The sequence below is a fragment of the Pyrgilauda ruficollis genome, unplaced genomic scaffold, assembly GCF_017590135.1.
Source record: "Pyrgilauda ruficollis isolate IOZ18807 unplaced genomic scaffold, ASM1759013v1 scaffold73, whole genome shotgun sequence".
Lineage (NCBI taxonomy): Eukaryota > Metazoa > Chordata > Aves > Passeriformes > Passeridae > Pyrgilauda > Pyrgilauda ruficollis.
The window spans coordinates 1756246-1777823 of record NW_024529155.1 but is presented as its reverse complement, the minus strand read 5'-3'; the positions used below and the strand labels follow the sequence as shown (position 1 = coordinate 1777823).

General features: G+C 39.6%; 1 protein-coding gene across 1 annotated transcript; it reads left to right on the top strand.

Annotated features, from left to right (window-relative positions):
- The first annotated feature begins 952 nt into the window (after positions 1-952).
- On the top strand, positions 953-20611 carry NT5DC3 (5'-nucleotidase domain containing 3). Its single transcript, XM_041485926.1, has 14 exons — positions 953-1181; positions 4070-4254; positions 7112-7186; positions 7654-7709; positions 9886-9976; positions 11663-11800; positions 13092-13152; positions 13391-13493; positions 13634-13735; positions 14738-14819; positions 15158-15244; positions 16435-16575; positions 16932-16996; positions 18077-20611. The coding sequence occupies exons 1-14, from the start codon at positions 989-991 to the stop codon at positions 18336-18338; spliced, it is 1641 nt and encodes a 546-aa protein (XP_041341860.1). The 5' UTR covers positions 953-988; the 3' UTR covers positions 18339-20611.
- Positions 20612-21578: the final 967 nt, after the last annotated feature.

The following is a 21578-nucleotide window of genomic DNA, read 5'->3' as shown; positions in this document are numbered from 1 at the left end:
CTGCTGGGCGCACAAGCCCGGCCGAGCCCAGCCTTTTTTAAAAAAAAAAAAAAAAAAAAAAAAAAAAAAAAAAAAAAAGGTAGGATTTTGTCTGAAATCCTTCAGTTTTGTATGGGATTGCCTTTTTTTTTTTTTTGAGATGGATGGGGATGAAAGGCTGAGTAACTTGCAGACATAAATGGCAACAAGTTATGTAGATCTCCTTGAAATAAGAACAAATTGTATTCAATGTTTACTGTACTGGAAAAATAATATGTTCCTTTTGTTGTAAATAGTGTCTGAGCACATCAGGAATTCTGCATGTGGAATTGTAACCAGTTCATTGTGGCAGTGGTCTGGTCTGGTTCTTCTTCATCCATGCATAACGTAATTTTTATATTTTATTTTATTATTTTTTATTTTTTCTTCAAGTATAGTAGATATGGCTCAAATTCTTAGACTGCCAGGGTCTACAGCTGTCAGTGACTTCACAGGGACATGAAGACCTCAAAACAGCAATAGAATATCTGTGTATTTTATTTTCAGCTTGCGTTTTGAGCTTGTTTTGTTACAGATGTAAGCAGGTGTATATAGTACTTCGGGTTGGAGAAGTAAATACTTGCTGTTGATGCGGGGTTTGTGGTGGAAGAATCCCAGGCAGCTCCGAGCACAGCAGAGACCTGAAGAGCAGCAGAGCCACGACGTCGGGGTTTGTTCCCCAGGCAGCTCCCCTTGACCTTGCTCAGCAGCGCAGATTAAACGCTGCCGGCGGCGACGGTGGCTGCGGGGACGCTGCTTTCCCTGTTCGGGACGGCAGATGGGAGACGCGGAGCCCGGGCGCACCGGCTGCGCTCCGCCCCTCGGGCACCGCTGCTGGGCGCACAAGCCCGGCCGAGCCCAGCCTCCCGCCTCTACCTGCGGGGCCGGGCCCGCCTCCCGGCCCGGGGCGGGGCCCAAGGAAGTGACTTCAGCCGGCGGCGGAGCGGTTCGGCGGGGCTGAGCGCGGAGCATGGCAGCGGTGGCGGCGCGGGCGCTGCTGGCGGTGGGTAGGGCGGGCGCGAGCGGGCGGCGGGGCCGCGTCCTGCCCGCCGCGGGCGCCGCTCCCCTCTGCACCATGGCCCCGCAGCAGCAGCAGCAGCCGTCGCCCGACATGAAGAGCTACCTGTGGTCGCGCTACAAGGAGGCCAAGAGGGTCACTAAGGGTGAGCGGCGGCAGCGGCGCGGCTGCCTCTCGGCGGCCGGAGCGGAGCCGTGGTGGCGGCTGGGAGCGGAGCAAGGGCGAAGCCTGTGGGGGAGCGGGAAGGGTCCGGGGGCCGAGGCGCGGGTCCGTCCCGCAGCGGCTCCGGCGTCCGTGCTCTGCTCTGCCGTGCTGTGCCCAGGGCCGGAGCGGCAGCGCGGGGAGAGCCTCACCCGGTGGGTCTTGGGGCCGGACAGCGGGGACACGGCTGTGGGGCGGCAGCCCCTTCATGCTCCCCTCGGAGGGAGGGCCGAGCCCCTCACACCATCGCCCGTCCGCTGCTCTCGGAGCGCCTTTGTACAGCGCAGCTGGGGCCGGGCGAAGTGGCAGGTTTTGGAGGCGTGTTGGGTGTAGAAAAGCAAATGTAGAAATAAAATCGAGAAGTTGGTCATCTCATCGATGACCGTTATATGTATACGCAACGCGACTATTCTGAAATAGACTGGTTTTCCAAAAAGTTAAAATGCTATAAAATTTTGGATGACTCTTAATTCATAACACTGTGTGAGGCATTATAAAATGCTCACAGCACATACATGACCCTGGGAAGCCCTGGTCTTCAGCCCAGCCAGGCAGAAAGCTACAGGAAAAAGTAAGCAAAATGCTTGTTTCTCACCTTGCTCCGATGGGAAGGGAATTATCAAGATAATACTTGCTTAAAAGTGTGGACTTTTCTGAGAGCTGAAAGAAAAAGAGGCAGAGTGTGTTCTATAATGCCATGGGGAAGAGCATCTCCTGTTGTGGCAATGCATAATGCTTTAGCTTGCATGTTTTGCCTATAAAGAAAGAAATTATTGTGTTTTCCTGCACTTAGGAGTCTTGAATGTGAACTGGGACTTCACGACACTGGGGGCAAGCAAAGCATTTGTGAATGTAGAATAGCGTCAGCATTTCAGAAGTGAAATTAAAAGTCACGTTAGAGATCTCAAGAGAGGTCTGTGGGCTTTGGAGGGTGAGATAAGGGATAGGAAGAAGGGAAGTGTGTTTTATTTTGAATCTATTTTTCTTTTCCTGTTTTTGGAATTAACTTTCTCTTGTTCTAAACCACACCCAAATAATACTTAGGAGCTGAGGTAGGGTAATGTTGTGAGAAAATAAGTTGATCAGTGGGTGTGAGCTGGCAAAAGATGAGGCAACTGCTTCTAGAATATTTCAGGCTATTATATTACAACTAAGTCACCCAGTGGTTTCAAGTATATCATATATCAGTTAGTTATGATGTTGAGATGACAAGGCTACAAGGCTCTCCTGTTTTTTGACCCAAGGTTTATGGCACTTGTGATGCTGTCTGCTGGCCAGAATGTCTAATAGCTGCCAACTGTTCATACTGTCTGTTTTCAGACAGCCACCAGTCAAGCTAGTTTTCAGCTGAAGTATCTTTTTATCCATATATAGCTACATAAATATCTTTATTTTTAAAGCAAGTGTTGACTCACCAAGCTGCACAATTGATGTTTGAAAAAATACTTTATAATACAGAAATGGGTGTTGTAATGTGATTTTGAAGTTTATTAAAAACTGTGCTAATGACTTCAAGTTAATTGAATGTTCCGTGGCCCTTTCTATAGATGAATAGGAATATAGTAGGAATATTTGCCTTAATCATAGCATGTCAAATTGTATTTGATTTGATTCCTGGGCTTTATTTGAAGTTTGGAATTAAACTCATCGAATTTGCTTTTTTCCGCTCTCTTAAAAATTAAAAGACTTGGGTGCCTGCATCTGAAGTCCCCACACCTACCTGCCTTGTTGAGATGTTTTCAGTGGTGGAGCACGCAGGGGCTCTGTCCTCAGAGCTGAGGGTTTTGAGAGCAGCTTGGTCAATTCCTTTTAAACCTATATGGAAAGTAACCAAACAAAAGCATGTTCCCTTTAAACTCATCTTTCCAATCACATATTTAAGATAAATGTTCCCCATTTTTTTTCCACTGGTAGGGAAGTCTGGAGTATAAAGAAAGTATATGAGAAAGGAAGGAAGGAAAACATGCTCATGTTTTATGCTGCCAGGAGAGTAGCATTTAACCTCCTAATGTTGCTCTTTAAAGTTTTGTAAATAAGAAATATAAACACTCTCAATGTTTAGTACTGACATTGGTGTTGGTCTTAAAGTTACTTATTATATCATGGTTTTAATTTCTCAGCCAGTATACTTTTTCAATCAAATATCAACAGAAACATACCCTTAAAAAGAGAAGTGATTTATACACTCTGTGTGTGTGTGTAGAAAATAAGCAGAATATTTTTGGTTTTCTGATTCTCTAGGAGGTTAATAAGCATAACAGTGTGTATGTAATAGTTATGTACATAGTCACATATCGTTTATTCATGTGAGCTGAAATTGATTAATGTGAGAACTTTGAAATGGTGAAGCAAAAATTAAAGCAATATCAAATTAGAACAATGTCAGTTCTGCTTCAGGGGCAGGAGCTGGATCTGTAATGGGAGGACGAGTAATGGGAGCAGAAGACAAGGCTCCTAGACTAGTAGTAATAATAATATTCTTCAACTCCAAATTAATTTTCAAAAACATTAATAAATGTGTTAGTGGCGTTAGCAAAAAATTATGTCTGGTGTTCTCTGATAAGCGCGATGCCAAAATGCATCTTCTCTTCAAACTTGGACTGCAGAGAAAAGTGTACTTCAAATAAAACCTATGGATCACCAAGACAAGTTAGGGACAGCATGTTCAATAGCATCATATTGTTAATGACTACTTGGTTAGTGTGAATTAGATTGATAGTTTCCATCATCATTTATCTATATTTGGCAATTGCTAATGGATTTCTATGTCTTTATTGAAATAAAGGTACAAGCAAGGCTGGTATGATTTTTTTTCTTCTCCCCTGTTCACAGAGTTGGTTCCTTCAATTATGAGTAACATGCTGAACCCAGATGCTATTTTTTCAAACAATGAAATGAGCCTGTCAGACATTGAAATTTATGGGTTTGATTATGACTACACCTTGGTCTTTTATTCTAAACATCTGCACACGCTCATATTCAATGCTGCTCGAGATCTTCTTATTAATGAGCATCGGGTAAGTAAAATTAATGGAATAAAAATACACTTATGAATAAAGGGTGTAATAAATAATTTTTGACTGAGAGGCATAAATCATCTTTTTATGCCTCAGTCCTTGCTTGGCTCCCTTATGGCACATTTTGTACAACAGCTACATATTCACAACAGAAGCCCTGTTTTATTCTCAGCTGCAGTTTTGAGCAGAGAACAGTCTGTCAAGGAGTACAGTTATATTTGTCTTATCTTTTACTGTGGGCGTGCGGTTTGTTGTTTGTTCCTGATTGTCATTTATTGGAGTCACATTAATAAATAAGAAGCTTAAAAGTTATTATTACTGTGTTTCATCCCTTGCTGTGAGTGCAGTGATTAATTTCCCTATGAAATATTTTAAGCTGGACTTCACAGCAGGGCTTTGATTGCACTGAGGGCTTGTGATGTGCTCTGTGTGTGCCTGGCATTTCGGCTGCCTTGGCTGAAGGGCAGCGTGTGCTGTGGTCAGAGCCTGGATACAGGGAAGTGCTCAGGTCAGAGCACTGCCCTCCTGCCTCTCCAAACAGTGTTCTTGCATTGGTGACCACTTGACATGCCGGCAGTTTGGAGCTGCTTGTTGTCTAGTCTGGGGGTGGGAAAAGCTCCCGTGTGTCAGGAAGTGGAGGGGGAGATGGGTGGCTGGGGAAACTGAAGGTATTTCTGGGATAAAGACAAAAAAATCTGTGGACTAAAAGAACCAAAATTAATTAAACTGTAGGACTTGCAGGAAAGGAAAAGACAGAAGGTCCATGGAGTATGTTAATAAAGCTGCTTGTGTATTTTTATACAACCTAAATCCGAATGCGTGGTGTTATTCTACTTTCGTATTTGAATCTAAAGGTTAGGAGCTATTTATAAACACCTATAAATATCCTTGGAAGAGCAAACGAAACTTCATGGGTGCTACAAGCATACACAGCTTTATACCCCTGCAATTTTGGCATGTCTTGATAGCAGTTTCTGTGGGATGTGTAAATATACTTTATTAAAGCTACATGGTTCATGGGAAAAAAACATGTTACTGTAGGAGTCAAGATTAATTCTTGTAGACAAAAATTCTAATGATGTTCTTCCTTTTCTGTTTGAATGGATTTGGGTAGCAATAGCTTTCCAATTTGTCTTGGTTAAAAATCTCCTGAATTCTACTAAACAAAGCTGTAATTACTTCTTGAGATAATTTCAATAAGCTATCTCCTTTTGGAATTTGTCTGCTTATACTGTTAATATATTTTTGCCTTTACCGTTAGCAAAAGACCCTCTAGATGGTATCCATTATGATTGTCACAGTCAACCCAAAAGATGGCAAATTTTGCTCATGGCAGTGGGAGGTAATACATCAAAAATTGTAAAATGCAGTGTAGGAAGCAAGGAATTGTCCAAGAGAATAAACATCAATTTAATGCTAATCACGGAGGTGGCAGCAGGTGTTCTATGTAAGCTCTTGTTCCTGGGTTCATTTCTTTTCTGATGCACAGGCCTTGTGCTTTTTTTATGAGGACTGCTGTTTCAGTTCCCTACCAAAAGTGGGGTAAGCAAACAGTACCATTTTTCGCATTTCTTTGTTTGGTTTGCAAGGAAGCTTTGATTTATATGCCAGGGTAAGCTCATGTGTACTGGCATGTATCTGAAAAGACAACTTTCTAGTAGAATAAATTAAAGTAACAAGTGAAGTATGCGGACATTTGATAAAGTCAGAAATAAATTTCATTGTACAGGCTTGATGTGGTTGCTCTGGGGCACGTGCAGTGCATGGTAGTTTTTAGTTGATCACATTCTGTATCGTTCCCCGATGATTTCCTTTGTGTCTCTGCTTCATGTTCCCTGACCAAACCTGTGCCTCTTCCAAGCTGTCTGGAGGCTTTGATGCTGTTCTTCATTCAGATCAGTAGCCTGCCCCACGTTTTCTGTGGGGATGATCGGACTGTTTTCTTTAACCATAGATGCCTGTATTCGGTACAAATGCAATCCACGGCAGTTTCAGAGCAAGTCCTCTTCAGCAAGATAAGAACTTTGGGGGAAAATGACAGTTTATTTCTTTTAAAGTAGCTAGATGCTCTGTTGAAGCTGCCTAATGCATTTTTTCCCCTGAAGGCTTTTAAGTCAGCCATATATGTATGGAAACTGTTGTAGAGAGGGTGAAAAACAATGTCTGGTTCTAAGGCTGCTGTAACTTGTGGGAGGAGAAGGAAGGATTGCCTTTCAGTGTCTTAGTCAAAGAAATTATAGTTTTCTCAGGCCTTGTTGAAACTACTGAATTATTTCACCCTTTAAAAACAAATTAACAAAGCTCTTAGCCCAAGACGTGCACCTAACATTTCTTTTCATGGCAACCTGTGTTTAAAGCAGAACACAATTACAGTGGACTGTAATTGTGTTCAGTTGTACTGAAAAATATTAGACTACAGCTCACATCATATAATGGTGTGAGCTACCTGCACTATGTGTAAAGACCCTGAGGGAAGAGTACATGGCAGACATTCAGTTCATGTGGATCTCTAAATGAATTTTTTTCTAATGTATGAAGAATGTATTAAGAATATATTAAATTAATTTTTTGAACAAGAGGCTAATGTTCAAAGGTAATCACTACAGACTACCTGGATGTCCAACTTCAGATACCAGGATGGCCTTAGATTTAAAACAACGACCTTGGATTTTGGAAAAATGTTTGACTTGTCTTGCAGGCATATGTTCCTGCAAATCTCATCAGCCTATTAAAAATTCTCCTAAATGGTTACAGCAAATGAGAAGCATAGAAAACTTACACTTCTAAAATTCTGCAGAAACAATTTTTATTGTTTTGATTATGTTTTTAAAATCAAATCATTCCTCTCTTTTCTTAGTATCCTGCAGAAATAAGAAAATATGATTATGATCCCAATTTTGCCATCAGAGGGCTTCATTATGATGTGCACCGGGTATGTATAAATAACTTTGTGATGAGTTATGTAGTGCTGAGAACATAGCCAAAGAAAATAGAGGGCTTTTAAGCCTTTCAACTTTGCATTGATGTGTAAGGATTTTGTTTCATGTTTTTCTCTTTAATAGCAATCTTTATTCTCTATTATTACTATTATTATTATTACTGTTATTATTATTAACATCATCAATAAGAATAATATTATTTTTTAAATGGCCCTTAAGTAGAACATGTTTTGGGCATTTTGTCCTTGTGGTGGGTGGGAAAAGACAACTTAGGGTGCAACAGGATAAAACTAGGTAAGTCATTGATGAAAGTATTTTGGAGGCTGTGAAGGAAGTTGCAAGGAGAGTGCTCAGGTGTTCTTGAGGCAGAAAGGTTGTAGAAAATTGCTTTGACTTCTGTAATTTCACATCAAATAGTTGAAGTGATAAAAAATGTTCTTTTCTTTTTTTTTCTTGCAAGGCATTATTAATGAAGATCGATGCTTTTCATTATATTCAGCTGGGAACAGTTTACAGGTGGGTAAAGTTATTTTTTCTTTAAAATAACAATGTATGCTTTTACTTTTTGTCTCTTTTAACTGCATTTATTACTGTACAGCTTGGATTCTTACCAGGGCCTGTGCCCTGATGACCACAGACATGAATGAGCATTGCAGCCTTGCTGGAAGGGGTTTTCTTTACATCTCTGTGTGTACACACAGATGTGTACACATCCCCTGCCTGATCCAGCACATCTGATTCCCCAGATGAGCCCTGGGAGAATTGGCAAGCTGGTTGGTCACATAGTGCTGACTCACTTTGTTTCCGGCTGTTAAATTGTGCTGAAAGACATCTAAAAATACCCTGATGACTTCTCTGCTGTTGCTTTCTATGTAAATAATTGTCACAGGGTGCCTGATAGCATGGCTTTGGTGTGGTTGTGGAGACACTTGAGAGGTCCTGCTGTGTTTGCATAGAGCTTTTAAGTTTGGACACATTGACCAAATCAAACTTGCACCATACTCGGTACCAGACTTCAAATTAGACAAGAAGCCAGGCCACCTTTCTTAAAGTCATTGGACAGAAAGACTTTTACCCAGGTTTATTCTGTTGTACTCTTAGTTGTGTTCCCCCACCCACCATGAGAACAGAACGCTCAAATTTGGGTCCAAAAGGGGATGTGACATAGAAATGATGGTTTGCATGAGACCTTCATGAGGTTTCCTCAAACACCTGTACGGGAATGAGGGGAGAAAAAGAGGCTGAGGGCCATGTGAGAGTTGCTGTCATGATGATGTGTGGTTATACAGCTGCACTGTGAACTGTCAGGACCATGAGACTTGTGGTAAAAGTAATCTACAGCTTTGCCTAGTCAGTCATCTCCACTTTTCACATTGTCCTCTCTTGATCTGTGCTTAAGTAGCTGCTGATGCACGAGTGTTTTCTCTAACAGTATTCAAATAGCACTTGGCATAGCTGTCTGCAGACCAGAAGGTACCTCCTCAGTTCTGATGGTGTTACTTGGTATCTGGTTTATATTTTAGTTGCATTTCTTTGTGCTTGCTGCTGTGGAGGGGTTGATGCTGAGCTTTGTATGTTACAAACTCCAAGTATTATCTGCCCTGTTGGTGCACAAGACTGACTTGAATGCTGGAGTTCTGCCAGCAGCAGCTCAGAGTTGGGTCCCAATTGGTGTGTGGAGACAGAACTGCAGTAAAAGAGCTGGTTAATGTAGGATTCTGCCACCACAGAAACCCTGAGGAAGTTGATGTATCATGCCTTGTCCACTGCAAGGCTGGTGTGGACACTAAGCACTGAAAGCACTAGGCTTGTGAATGAATTTATTTTAATGCTGGCAACTCTTCTTGGTCAGACCAAGAAAGGGAGCCACTGAAATAATTGTCTGTCTTAAAAGGCTGCAAAACATCATTAAGTAGGTTTGGAAAAAGGAGACCAGCTGATCTGGTTTGCATTAGTGGTTTTTTTTAATCCTGAGTAAAATATCAACACTTCTGTGGCCTCTGGTGAGGATGTTTGCATGCCTGCAGTCGTTTAGATGCTTTAGTGCAAGATGTTGCTGTAAACATTCAAAACCAAACTAAAGCCTGTACTCTATAATAGTTGATAAACTCTGGGGAAATGTTATCTCCTTCTTCCCCATTTGTTGTTTTATTTGAATGTTTTAATTATCAACCATCCTTCAAGTAGTTTTAAATTTTGGGAAACTAAACTGTTCATACATTTAAGAAGAAATTCTTATTTAGTTAAAGGTTGTGTATATTTTTCACTCCCTTAAATTTTCAAGGTCGTGCTGCGGAATAATCTGATTTAAGCACTATCATATCATCAGTGCTGTATAAAAGAAAAGGCAGTGTGAGGAATTACTTTGTGTTAAGAAACTGGAAGTTCGAACCACTTCTTAAAAAATCCCCTGGGGGGGTAGCTTTAATGGACACTAATAAGCTCTTTTCCCATAAGAAATTAGAAAGGACTTAAAATTGGAATGTGTTTTGTATGCATGAACCTGTTAAAATGTTACTTGTTTGGTAAGGAAAGGTACTGTTTTAACTTAAAAACACAAATGTTCCTGTGACATTTGGGTTAATATTAGGGTTTTAATAAGATCCAGATCTAAGTGTTCATTTGTCAGGGTTTGGTGATTACTTGAAAATTTTAATCTGACTTTTGAACTAACGCTAGTGTTTTTTTCCAGAGGCCTCAGTGTTGTCCCAGATGAAGAAGTCATTGCAATGTATGATGGTTCCCATGTCCCTTTAGAACAAATGAGTGACTTTTATGGAAAGGTAAAACCACAAATGGGTCTTTAAATTGGGTGAGGTTTTTTTTGGCATGAGGGTAGTGGTGTTTAAATTTTGTTCTCATTATATAAGTAGCAGTTATATTTTCTCAATATATGATTGACTTTAGTGCTATATGTGAAGTTTGCCATCTAAAGTGACAAATTACTTTTCTCCCTCCTGCTTGCTGTAGTTTATTCTCTGACTGTTCCCTTACCAAGTCATAGAGACAGAGTGGTGGAACACAGAAAACCAAGTGACTTGCTGAGTGTTGCACACCGATTCTGATAAAGGCTGGCAAATGAGCCATATCTGGTTCATGTACTTTACTTTTTCTTGATAAAAAAAGTCTTGGTCTGATGGCTTCGCTGGAACAGCAGCAAGTAAACATATGGAGGCAGCTCCTGCATGCAACCCGGCAGAGTCAAAGTAAGAGGATTTGACAAAAGATGAGTGACAAAAGATGAAACTTCTATGTTAAATCCTAAACTTTGCCAATAAGGTTGATTTTTTTCCTCTGGTGGGTTGCTTCCCCTTTCCCAAATGAAGGGTGAAGCTGACTTTTTGCTACAAAGCCAAGTTTATTTCACCCCTTTTAATGTAGAGATGTTGATTTTGTGTTGACATGAAAAGCCCTTCTTTGTGATGTGGAACGTTTTATTGTTCTTGTACTTGTTCTTATTTTAAGGAGCTGAATTTAGAATTCCTGAATCTAGTCTCTGCAGCAGTTGTGAATATCACACTGGCATTCCCAGGGGGATGCCTTGGTCTGTTTAGGTCCGTACTTTCTTTGATCTTGGAAAGGACAGTGGCGGGACGAGAGGCAAGGGACACAACTTGAAACTCCGGAGTTTCCTCTGACCATCAGGAAATGCTTCCTTTGCTGTGAGGCTGACCTAGCAGTGGCACAGGCTGGTTGCCCAAGGGTTGTGGGGTCTCTGTTGTTGGATACTCAGGAGCCATCTGGACAAGGTCCTGGGCAGCTGGCTCTAGGTGGTCCTGCTTGAGCAGGGGGCTTGGACAAGATGATCTCCAGCAAAACCTTACAACCTCTGCTCTTTTGTTACTCTGATCCTGAGCTTCTTGCCTTACCTCCCTTCTAACTGAGAGGTATTTGGGCTGTATTTGCTGTTATATAATGAGATTTAATACTTCTGTGAAACATAACTATTGTTATTACTATAACAGCTTTTGCAGACTAGAAATGTCTTCGTTACTGCGCTAGGTATTGGAGATCCTTGCATCTTTTTATTATCTCATTTCGAGGAGGTAAATTGGTTTGCAATCCTAATTAGTATTCCACTTAATACAAAACCCACCAAACTAAGAAAACCTCCATCCCTCATCCATCAGTGCCTCTTGTCTGCAGAAGTGCAGACTTCTAGTGAAGGCCTTCTCTTGACTTTTAGCTGAGTACTGTCTTGTTTTTGTGAATTAAAATACCACTCTTAAGAGTAATGATTTGGGTTTATTTGAAGAATTAATCACAACACTTCTGTTGAAGATAACTTTATTGAAGATCTTAGTTGAAGAACAATCTTTAGCCATGTGAAGAGGGATGGCAAAAGCTGAATATCTGCAACTAAGCTGATGTGTTTATACTGAACAAATGAAAGTGTTCTAATCTGGGAAATGCTAATCTGGGAAATGCCTGACTTTGTTTTTTCTTTCCTTGTCTTCCCATCACTGTAGAGCTCACAAGGAAATACAATGAAGCAATTCATGGATATATTTTCCTTGCCAGAAATGACACTCCTTTCCTGTGTGAATGAGTATTTTCTGAAAAACAACATAGACTATGAGCCTGTTCATCTGTACAAAGATGTCAAGGTAGATGTCAAGCTTTGAAGATTTGGATAAACTTGTATATTTGGGTGTCTTCTCTGTGAGCACTTCAGGAAGCTTTCACCTGTTGTGCTAGCCTCAGTGAAATGCCTCACTTTAGGTTTTGTATGGAGTAATTATGGGTATACAACCATAAAAATGTAGGTAAAATTAAGGTAGAGTTTGGAAAAGAATAAACCGAAATTGGTTTGAAAACTGACATTCTAGGACTTTTGCTCTTTTTGTGGGTTTAGGGGGTGAATAGGGGAAAGTAAAGAGGATCTTGTCAGGTGATAAAAGTTCTTTTGATTGTTGTTGAACATACCTTTTTTCTCACTCTCAGGGATTTACTAGGTTATAGGGAATGTAAGAGGCTATAGGAAGTTCCAGTTTGGAGCTTTCATTTTGGCTAGTGTACAATCATTTGCTATCTCATACTTTTGAACTATCTATTTCCCTGTTTACCTCTCTTCCTCCTCCAGATAAGCTCTAGTACTAGTCTAGAGTAATTTGACCTTTTTGATTCCTCAGCATGTGTCCTGCAGAGGAGATAATCTTATGTCATGGTTATGTAATGTAGAGAAGGCCAGTTCTTGTGGTTTCTCTGAAGCATGTAGAGGAAATTTCTCTACTATTCAGCATTACAAGCATTTTGGAAACCCTATAGTGGTATTTTTTGAGGATTTTGAGGACATACTCTGAGTAAGCAGCAAAATGGCACTAATGCTGTTCTAAACAAAGCTGTCTGGTGCAGAGCTGGCTCAGGAGAGCTGTTAAATGCCTCCAGAGTGCCTTGTAAGTACCTTGTTCAAACATTTAACTTCTTTCATCTGTTCATAAATTTCTTATGTAAATAATCAGGGCATTTGTGAGTGATTGTAATCTAAAATCTGTCAGATGTACAACTTCTTTTTTTTTTTAAGGGGAAAGGAATGTGTTCTGCTCCAAAGGTCACTGGAAATCTGTGATGACTCTGCTTCTGCAGAGGGCTTTCACCCCACTTCACCCTCCTGAGCAACCTTTCACAGTTATGTAAAAGAGCTCCTCTGCTATATAGTTTTGTACTTCCCAAAATTATGAAGTTAATTTCTGAGAAGAGAAGCTTAGTCTTTGTCTGGTGGTGACATCATACATACATATACACACATACATATATATAATTATATTGACCATTACATGGCATTTCTGTAAAATTGGAAGTGTTGAGAAATAAGTTGTTTTAAAAACAAATTGCTATTGCTATTTGGTGAACACTTGAAAAGATGAAGTTCTTTACTGCTCATTGCTTTCCTCACAGGATTCAATCAGGGATGTTCATATCAAAGGAATAATGTACAGAGCAATTGAAGCAGATATTGGTAAGTACCAATGGTATAACAATGGTATAATCTATCAAAGCTTTTCTTACTGATAGTATATGATTTTTCTGGCTTCCTATTTAAAGATTACAAATTCTAAGTTTTTAAAGTTTGAAAGACTTAATCCCACTTGTCAAAGGTTGTTTAAGTGTTGTGTTCTGAGCTCTTGGTTGAATGCATACTAAGTTTTTCACAAGAGTTTTCTCAATTAATGCTGTGTTTTCCCCAATCCTCACAGAGAAATACATCTGCTATGCTGAACAAACTCGTGCAGTGTTAGCAAAGCTGGCTGATCATGGCAAGAAGATGTTTCTCATCACAAACAGTCCCAGCAGCTTTGTGTACGTGAGCAGTTGTTTGCTGTTGAACTATGCATTTGTAAGGGATGGGGAAGATGAGGTTCTCTAGTATAATTCCTTTTATTGCACAGGCAGCTGCACTTTGCTACAGTTAATTGTTAATATTCCTCTGTCCTTTTTAGGGACAAAGGCATGAAGTTCATCGTTGGCAAGGACTGGAGGGATCTCTTTGATGTGGTCATTGTCCAGGCTGAAAAACCAAACTTTTTCAATGATAAGCGAAGGTGGGTGTTCAGGCAGTAAAGAATGATTCAAGCAGCTCTTCCATATAAGGCCAGAGAGTGTGTTAGGAAATATTTTCGTTTGGCTGCAATGTGTAAAATGAAATCATATTTGGTGAAATCCTGGGTAAGGTCATTACAAAATGCAGCAATACCCAAGGCTGAAGTCTAAATATTTACCCTTTTTTGCCTAAGAAAGTCCTAGGAGCTGTCACAGGCATACTGGAGCGAGTTATGGCCACAGAAGCCATTTTTAACTTCTTATTTGCATGTTGGTGAACTGTGCTTCTTTCCTAATAAACCTGAGAAGTCTTGATGCCTTTCAAATAGACCCTTATCTGGAAATGTCTTCCATTGCTTCTGGGTTTGTTTTTTGGTTTTTTTTTCATCACACATGATATTTAAAAGACATCTGGCTAGCTGACAGACTGGAATATTTGGACTAGTTGTGATTAAGTAAACAAATCTCTAATGTGTATGCCCTAATTTTACTCTTGAAGAAGACCTGTTCCTTTATGTGTGCTTATGATTTGAAAGTGAGATAGAAGGAGATGGGATTATTTTCCCTTTACTTTTGGCATTTAATTTTAAAAAATCTTTGCTATATGTCTTGGCCCTTGTCCTGTGCTCTCTCATCTTCAGTTGTCCAGGTGTGCAGACTGAGGGATTGGGCAAGATTCTTACACATCTATTTTTTTGTGTTCTCTCCTCCTTAGTGGCAGACAACTCATGCTGTTTCTTCCCTTCTGCCGGGGGTCCCTGTCTTACTTCTCAGCAGTTGTTATCAAACTGTGTTTATAAATGCCATAGGTATACTGGAAAGTTACGTTGCTTTTCACTGGTTAAAGTGGAAGTTTTGGAGTTTTGCTTTTTCTCTTACAAAATTCAGATGCTAGAGATGTTTTTTTTCCTTTTCAGAGATGAATATTTTTAATGCTAATACTTTAATTACCTAAGAAGTGTCAGGATTCCTACAGCAACATAACAATTGCATGTCTATTCTAGACCATTTCGAAAGGTGAATGAAAGGGGAGTCTTGCTCTGGGACAAGATTCACAAGCTGCAGAAAGGCCAGATTTACAAACAGGTATGCTTTCAATAGACTCTTTCTGTTGAAATTTCATACCTGTTTCCTAGAATCCCAAGCTTCTTTGGATATAAAGGTTTCTAAAATGCAGATGCATTCTTTAAGAGAGTTATTTTAATGTCTGAAGCTGTACAAATTAATTGTTGGTATTGTATGTCATTGTCTCTTGAAGTGCTACTATCACTGAAATCACCTGTAAAATTTGGGATTCTTAATGTATAAACTGAGGACAAGATTTGTGCTGTGTAATATTTTTAGTGGTGTACTAAGTTCCTTTTTTGTGCACTTGAAGGTGCAAGTCACATGCTGCTACAATGTCCATGTCATTATTTCTGCAGGGTAACTTGTATGAATTTTTGAAGCTTACTGGCTGGAGGGGCTCTAAGGTTCTCTACTTTGGTGACCACATATACAGTGATTTGGCAGTAAGTAGCTTGCTTTCCCAAAATTAGAGAAAAGATGAGGCTTTCTGTTAGTTTTTCTCTCTTCCTCTGCAGTTATTCAATGTAACACACTTCCATTTGAGATTTTAAAATACAACAAAATTTGGTTGTTAAGCCATATTGCTTTTTTTTTTTTTTTTTTTTCAGCAAGGAACCTTGGTGCTGTAAAATGCCAACCATATTTTCCACCTGACTTGTAGCATTTAAGTTGTTTACTAACTGTGGTCAGGAATGTGTGAGGTTGTATTTCTGATCCTGATACTGATTGTGTCAGATGTACTAGGGAGTAAACACAGATATCCAAATGTACAGGATATGCCTGACTTGGATGATAGCTGAATGAACTTCTGTTTTGAATGCAGGAGTCAATCTTCCTGTCACTAATTGTGAATCTTCCCAAGATAGTGCTCTGATTTGTATCCCCACTCTCCAGGTTTGGGTTTTTTTGGTGGTTTTTTTTTTTGGTTTTTTTTGTTGGGGTTTTTTTTTTTTTTTTTTGCCACCTTATGGACAAATGCTCTGTTAATTGTTACTTTAGGGTAAGTGACTACCACTTGGCTCTTTTGTAGTTGATTCCTATTGAATGCCTTTTCCACTCCAAGCTTTTGTAACATGTTTCGGCAGCAGCAGCAGATGTTAACATTTTCCCCTCAGTCTGCTTTTAAAAAGAATTGTAACATTGGATGCTTCAGAAGACTGAGGGCCAAGAGGAGGATGCAGCTCTGTTTCACTCTGGCACAGGTGGCAGCTGCCTTATGTTGTACCTGTCAGGAGCAGCTTGAATCACTGGGGCTCCTGGTTGTTTCTGTCAGCTGAGTGTAACCAGCACAAACCCAGCACACAGTTCCTCCAGGTACTGCTGGCAGCAGCAGAGCTCTCATCTACAGAGGCATTTCCTGCTGTTTGTTTTAAAACTAATGAATTAGTGTTTATTTGCTAGTGCTTGTGTGTTCTTCATCTCTCTCTCTCTTCAAAAATGTAGGATTTGATGCTTAATCTGAAATTAAATTCTATTGTCCATTGGCACAGTTAAGTCCCACTGTTTCATACTTCTGTTTGTACATAAAAACCAATTAAATTAGTGCTGCTTTGGGATAAACAATAGTCAATAGATTCTTTTAAGTAGTTCTTTTTAAGACTAATACCTGTATTTTGTAATTCTTGGTAAATAGGACTTGACCCTGAAGCATGGCTGGCGCACTGGTGCGATTATTCCAGAGTTACGATCGGAGATTAAAATCATGAACACAGAGAAGTACATTCAAACCATGACCTGGCTGCAAACCTTGACAGGATTATTGGAACACATGCAGGTTTGTGCTCTGTGTGTGTAATCAGCTCTGGAGAGCCAGAGGGATCCAGCCAGGTTTCTAAATGCTGGACATTGATGTTTGCAAGTGCTTTCAGTCTTGCTGAAGAGTTGGACTGTAGATAAATGCAATTATTTGTGTGGTTAGTTAATAGGAGTTTTCTCAACATCTTGTCCCCTTTCTCCACTGGTCAGCCTGGATCAACCTGCTTTTGGTTGTTTAAAATGCACATGGATAAGTTCTGTATACTGATCTCTGAATTATTGCTCATGTCCTGTTAGCTGATAAGGGTTTATTAATAGAAAGGTTTATTTACAGACTTATCCTTAGTTACAGGTTATCCATACTTTACATTTCAGGTTCACCGTGATCCTGATTCCCAAATGATTTTAGAAGAATGGAAGAAGGAAAGAAAGGAAATGAGGTAAGACACAGGGGATGAAGAATTTGCAGTATGCTTTGGAGCCAAGGGTTCTATGCAATATCTTCCAGAGGTTTCTTTGCAATTTCTTTCTATCCCTAGTTTACATTCCCTGGTAGTTGCAGATATTTTATAATATTTTTGAAGCAATATTCTGTCTCTTGTGCAGCTCTTCTCCTCTCTGACACTTTATAGGTATTTTGCCTGTTCCCTGTCTTTAGAACAGATGTAACTTTTCTGTGTGAAAAGGTAACATCCTATCAAAAATCCCTTTCCCTCTCACTTTGAATCTTCTGTCCCTCTGTGTTAGTTGTTACTGTTGATGACACAGCTTCTGCACAAATAAAAACTGTATTTTTTTGTCAAGGCTTAGGTCACTTTACTGGGTTTTTTATGTGATTTCTGCAGATTGTTTGTAATATATCTTAGAATACATAGAAACTGAGATCTGCACTAGGTTGGATTTAGCATGGATTTATCACAAAGTTAGGTAATAGAGCTAGAAGTCCTAATAATCTGTTATTATGAAGGAGAAATCCCTAAATGCGGGGGGTGTGAAGTGCAGAGTTTTCAAGGCCATCTGTACTACCAGCAGCCTTCTCCAGAAATGTGGGAATAAATGAAACAGGAATGACACTTGGCAGTGACTAATGCCCAGAACTTAATTCCAATATGTGTTTAAGCTTTTTGTGTGCACGAAGCCAAATCTTTGCCTTTTCTTAAGAAGTCTTTTATCTTTGGAACATTGGATTTCATTAATATTTAGGTAAAGGCAAAAATCTTCTTTGACAATTCCTGGAAAAGAAGGCTTGAGATGTCATGTTTCTGATGTCAGAAGCAACTTATCTCTAGTGGGAGATGTGTGAAGCTCCTCACAACTGTGATTTCTAGACCTGGGTTGTATATGTGGAAGAGGTGAAAAACTTCTGTGGCACATTTTAGTATTTTGAAGAACAATGGCAAGAGAATAATGCATAGAACAGGTTTTAGGATCTGCTTGCTTCAGGTTATGGGTGCCAGCTGGTGAAGAGACGTGTGCAGGTCTGCTCACTTCGCTGTCTGTTTTCTCTTTCTGGGGGACAGGGAGATGAACAGGAACTTCTTCAATGCACAGTTTGGAAGCATATTCAGAACTGATGAGAATCCAACTTACTTCCTGAGACGTCTCTCTAGATTTGCAGATATCTACATGGCATCACTGAGCTGTCTCTTGAACTACGAACCTGATTACACATTTTATCCAAGAAGGACTCCTTTGCAGCATGAACTTCCTGGCTGGTCAGACCAGCTGTGCACTGGTACATTCAGAATACCTTTCCTACAAGAGACAGTTCAGATCAAATAAACTCTTGGTGGCTTTTCTCTAGAATGGACAAGTATCTGTTGGTTTTCTTGAATGTACCTGTATTTAAGTCACTTAAATCTGTTACCTTCGTTTATATGTATTTCATACTTATTCTCATAAGCTTTGTACCTGGTTTTCTTCTTTTCTGCTCAGACATGTGAAAATTCCTCGTACACACAGAAGAGATGATGGACTGCCAAACTAGTAGTGGGCCAGGAGGGAGGGCACATTGGAGGGGGAGTACTGCTGCTGTTCTGGGGTGGTTGTTTCAGCTTGTTCATTGAAAACTTTGATCTGCAGCCTTGTGGTTTACCAAGAAATACCAGAACTTTCTCTTCTGGCCCTTTTCAGCACTCCAGCTGGAGCCTGCAATGGATTGTGGCATGGAAGACCTTAAATCCAATATTAGTAATTCAGTGATACAAGTTAGTACCCAGCTTAGGGTGAGGCTGAGAAGGATGGGTCACACTTTTTACCTTTCCTTGCTGCTACAGATGGAGCCTTACCTGTGAGGGGCCAAGGGCTGGAGTGCCCTGGCTCTGCTGCACTGGGCTCAGGCTCCTGGGCTCTTTCTCCTGTCTGTGCAGTTTCTGTTCTTGCCATGTCTGTGCTTGGCTGCAGGTGGACCTGAGCCTAAAATGGAAACTTGCAGTAGCTTGGGCTGCTTCAGCTTCCTTCTCTTAACTTTTAGGTACCCTTTTTTTGAGTTTCAGAACACTTCAAGTATCCACTCTCCAATAATAGTAGTTGCAAGAGGTTTTGCATTTCGAAGTGCAGAAAGATCTCTCTATCAAGCTTTAGTTTGATCCTAAATGCTGCTTTTAAAGATTTTAAACAGTGTCTTATTCCAGTGGTATGCAATGTGGCTTTGCTGTTTCCTAGGAGAGAATGTATTTCATATAACCTTCAGTAATGGACTTCTAGAGTCAAAAGTAAACACGCACAATGGGAAAAGGACTTAGAGGAAGAATTAAGAAATGAGAAACCCAGAGTTTTCTGATGACATGTTTTTAGCTCAAGCCCTGAAAGCTAAATTAGGAGTGGTACACATTTTGAATAAAGGAAAATAGTTTTGGTATAGATTGAATTTTTATTGAATTACTGATACTGAAGGTAATGCATGAACACAAACTCTGGGTAGCATATGTGTTTCAAAGATTTGAGCTGAAAAATGTCTATTTTGCACAAGGAAAACATCTGTTGATGTATTTCCTCAAAGAGGCACTTTATAGAACTGCTATATAGTTGTTTTTAAATAAGAATTGTTTCCTTTCTCTGAATCCAAAGGAAGCGTTTGTTTTTTAAAGTGGTGCTTCCCACCCCAGCCACTTTACAAGGCATAATATAATTAATAATTTCAAATTTTAGTTATTAAAGGCTTGGTTTTTAAAAGCATGGGATTAACAAAACATATAGCATTAGGTATTCATTTTGGGATATCACTTGCTTTCTATCATGATTGCAGGCAAACAAACTTTTGTTGACCAAAAGTTTTCTGGTTTGGTTTGTTTGTTTGTTTTTTAACCTGTCTGTATGTGCAAGTACCTGTATTGAATTTCATATACAGTGTATTTCATGTTTTTAAAAGCATGTTTGCAAAGTAAAGAATGTACTGTAATTAAGCCTGCACAATTTTGTAAGTAGTTTTCCTGTATGCTTGAAATCAGTACAAAGTTCTCAGAAGTGGTTTAGATTTTATGATTTTCATGTACTCCTTTTTCAAACTTGACTGAAGTGTGTGATTTAAACACCCCTGTGTTGAGTATACTTGAAATGAGTAAGTTCATCTGACTGTCCTGATGTTTTGCTGGAATAAAAAGCTAACGTGTTGCAGGAAGTTAGTTTGACTGCAACTCATCAGGAGCTGACTTGGTAGGGATGTGCAAGAAATACTTAGCATAACTTGGTAATGAAATATGAAGATGGAAATATCCTGATTAGCCTTCAGTTCTTTATCCTAATGCTCAGCTTCAACTGAACTTGGTGTTATGTGTGTGGAGCAGCTCTCATGCTCCAGAGATTTCAATGCACTCTTTAAAAAAAAGACCCACTCTGTACATTCATCTTGTGTTAAGCAGTCTGATTGGCTGGGATGGTTATGTTATGCACATAATGCATGTTTTGTTTCAAGTTTTTTTTCTCTCACCCTTCCTTTCTCTTAAGTTTGATTTCTAACTTCTCTACCAAGCTATGTTGCAACAGCCAGCTGAAGTAAAATATTGTTTGTATTGCATGACTTGTTGAAATAAAAAATGTTGCATGAAAAAAGTTAATTATTGAAGGGTTATGTTTCTTGAAAATAACCCAACTATATCTAATATAAATTTGAGAATATTCAAATGTATTATTTATTTTTCAGTGCTAAAGTGCTGCTTTGTAACTTTTAAAAATGTCTTGCATTTTTTTAGTGATTTCACCTTGACACTCTCTGCATTGCTCATTTTAACCTTATGCTACTGATTTCAAAGAGATTTTTAGGCGTGTTTAATGGGCAGTGTCTCTGTACTAATTTTGGGAGTATGGTTCATTTGAACACCAAAGCAAGAAAAAGTTTTTGTTCTGGTCTATCAAAAGCAAGAGCTGAATAGCCAGTCAGTAAAAAAAGAGATTAATGAATTGTGGATAAATTTGGGGGTTTTTTTTTTTTTTTTTTTTTTTTTTGTGATAAAAATATTTAATGATTATTACAAAAAATAAATGCTTGAACTTTATCTTCTGGTCTCTGTGAGCCTTAATATTTTGATTGACTGGGGAGAAGGAAAGAACATGAGCTGTATCAATTGCAAAATTCTGTGGGGAAAACTCTCCTAGATGTGTGTGTTTAAGTGTGTTCTAAATTTCCTAAGGTCTGTGAAAACTAGCAGGCTTGTGTAGGGGGACAGGGGAGGGAGTTGAGGAAACTGACTGTATTGGTTTGGTTCATCCAGATGAATGTGTATTTACATGTTGTATTTCCTTCCTTGTGCTTAATAGCTGCATCAACAACACTGGATTTGCCCCCTGCCTTGTTCTGAGGGAATGCCTCCTGGGGTAGTTCCTAGAGATAACTAAAGCTTCCCTGGGTTCCCTCCTGCCCCTATAGACTGGGGGGATGTTACTGCTGCCAGAAAGAAAACCTTTCTTTTCTTGCTGTTGTGTGGTTTTTTTCATGTTCTCATTATGATATTTAATATTTTGATGGGAAGGAGGTGGCACTGAATCAAACTCAAGTCTGATCCATCTCTAATGGTGTGTGGTGAC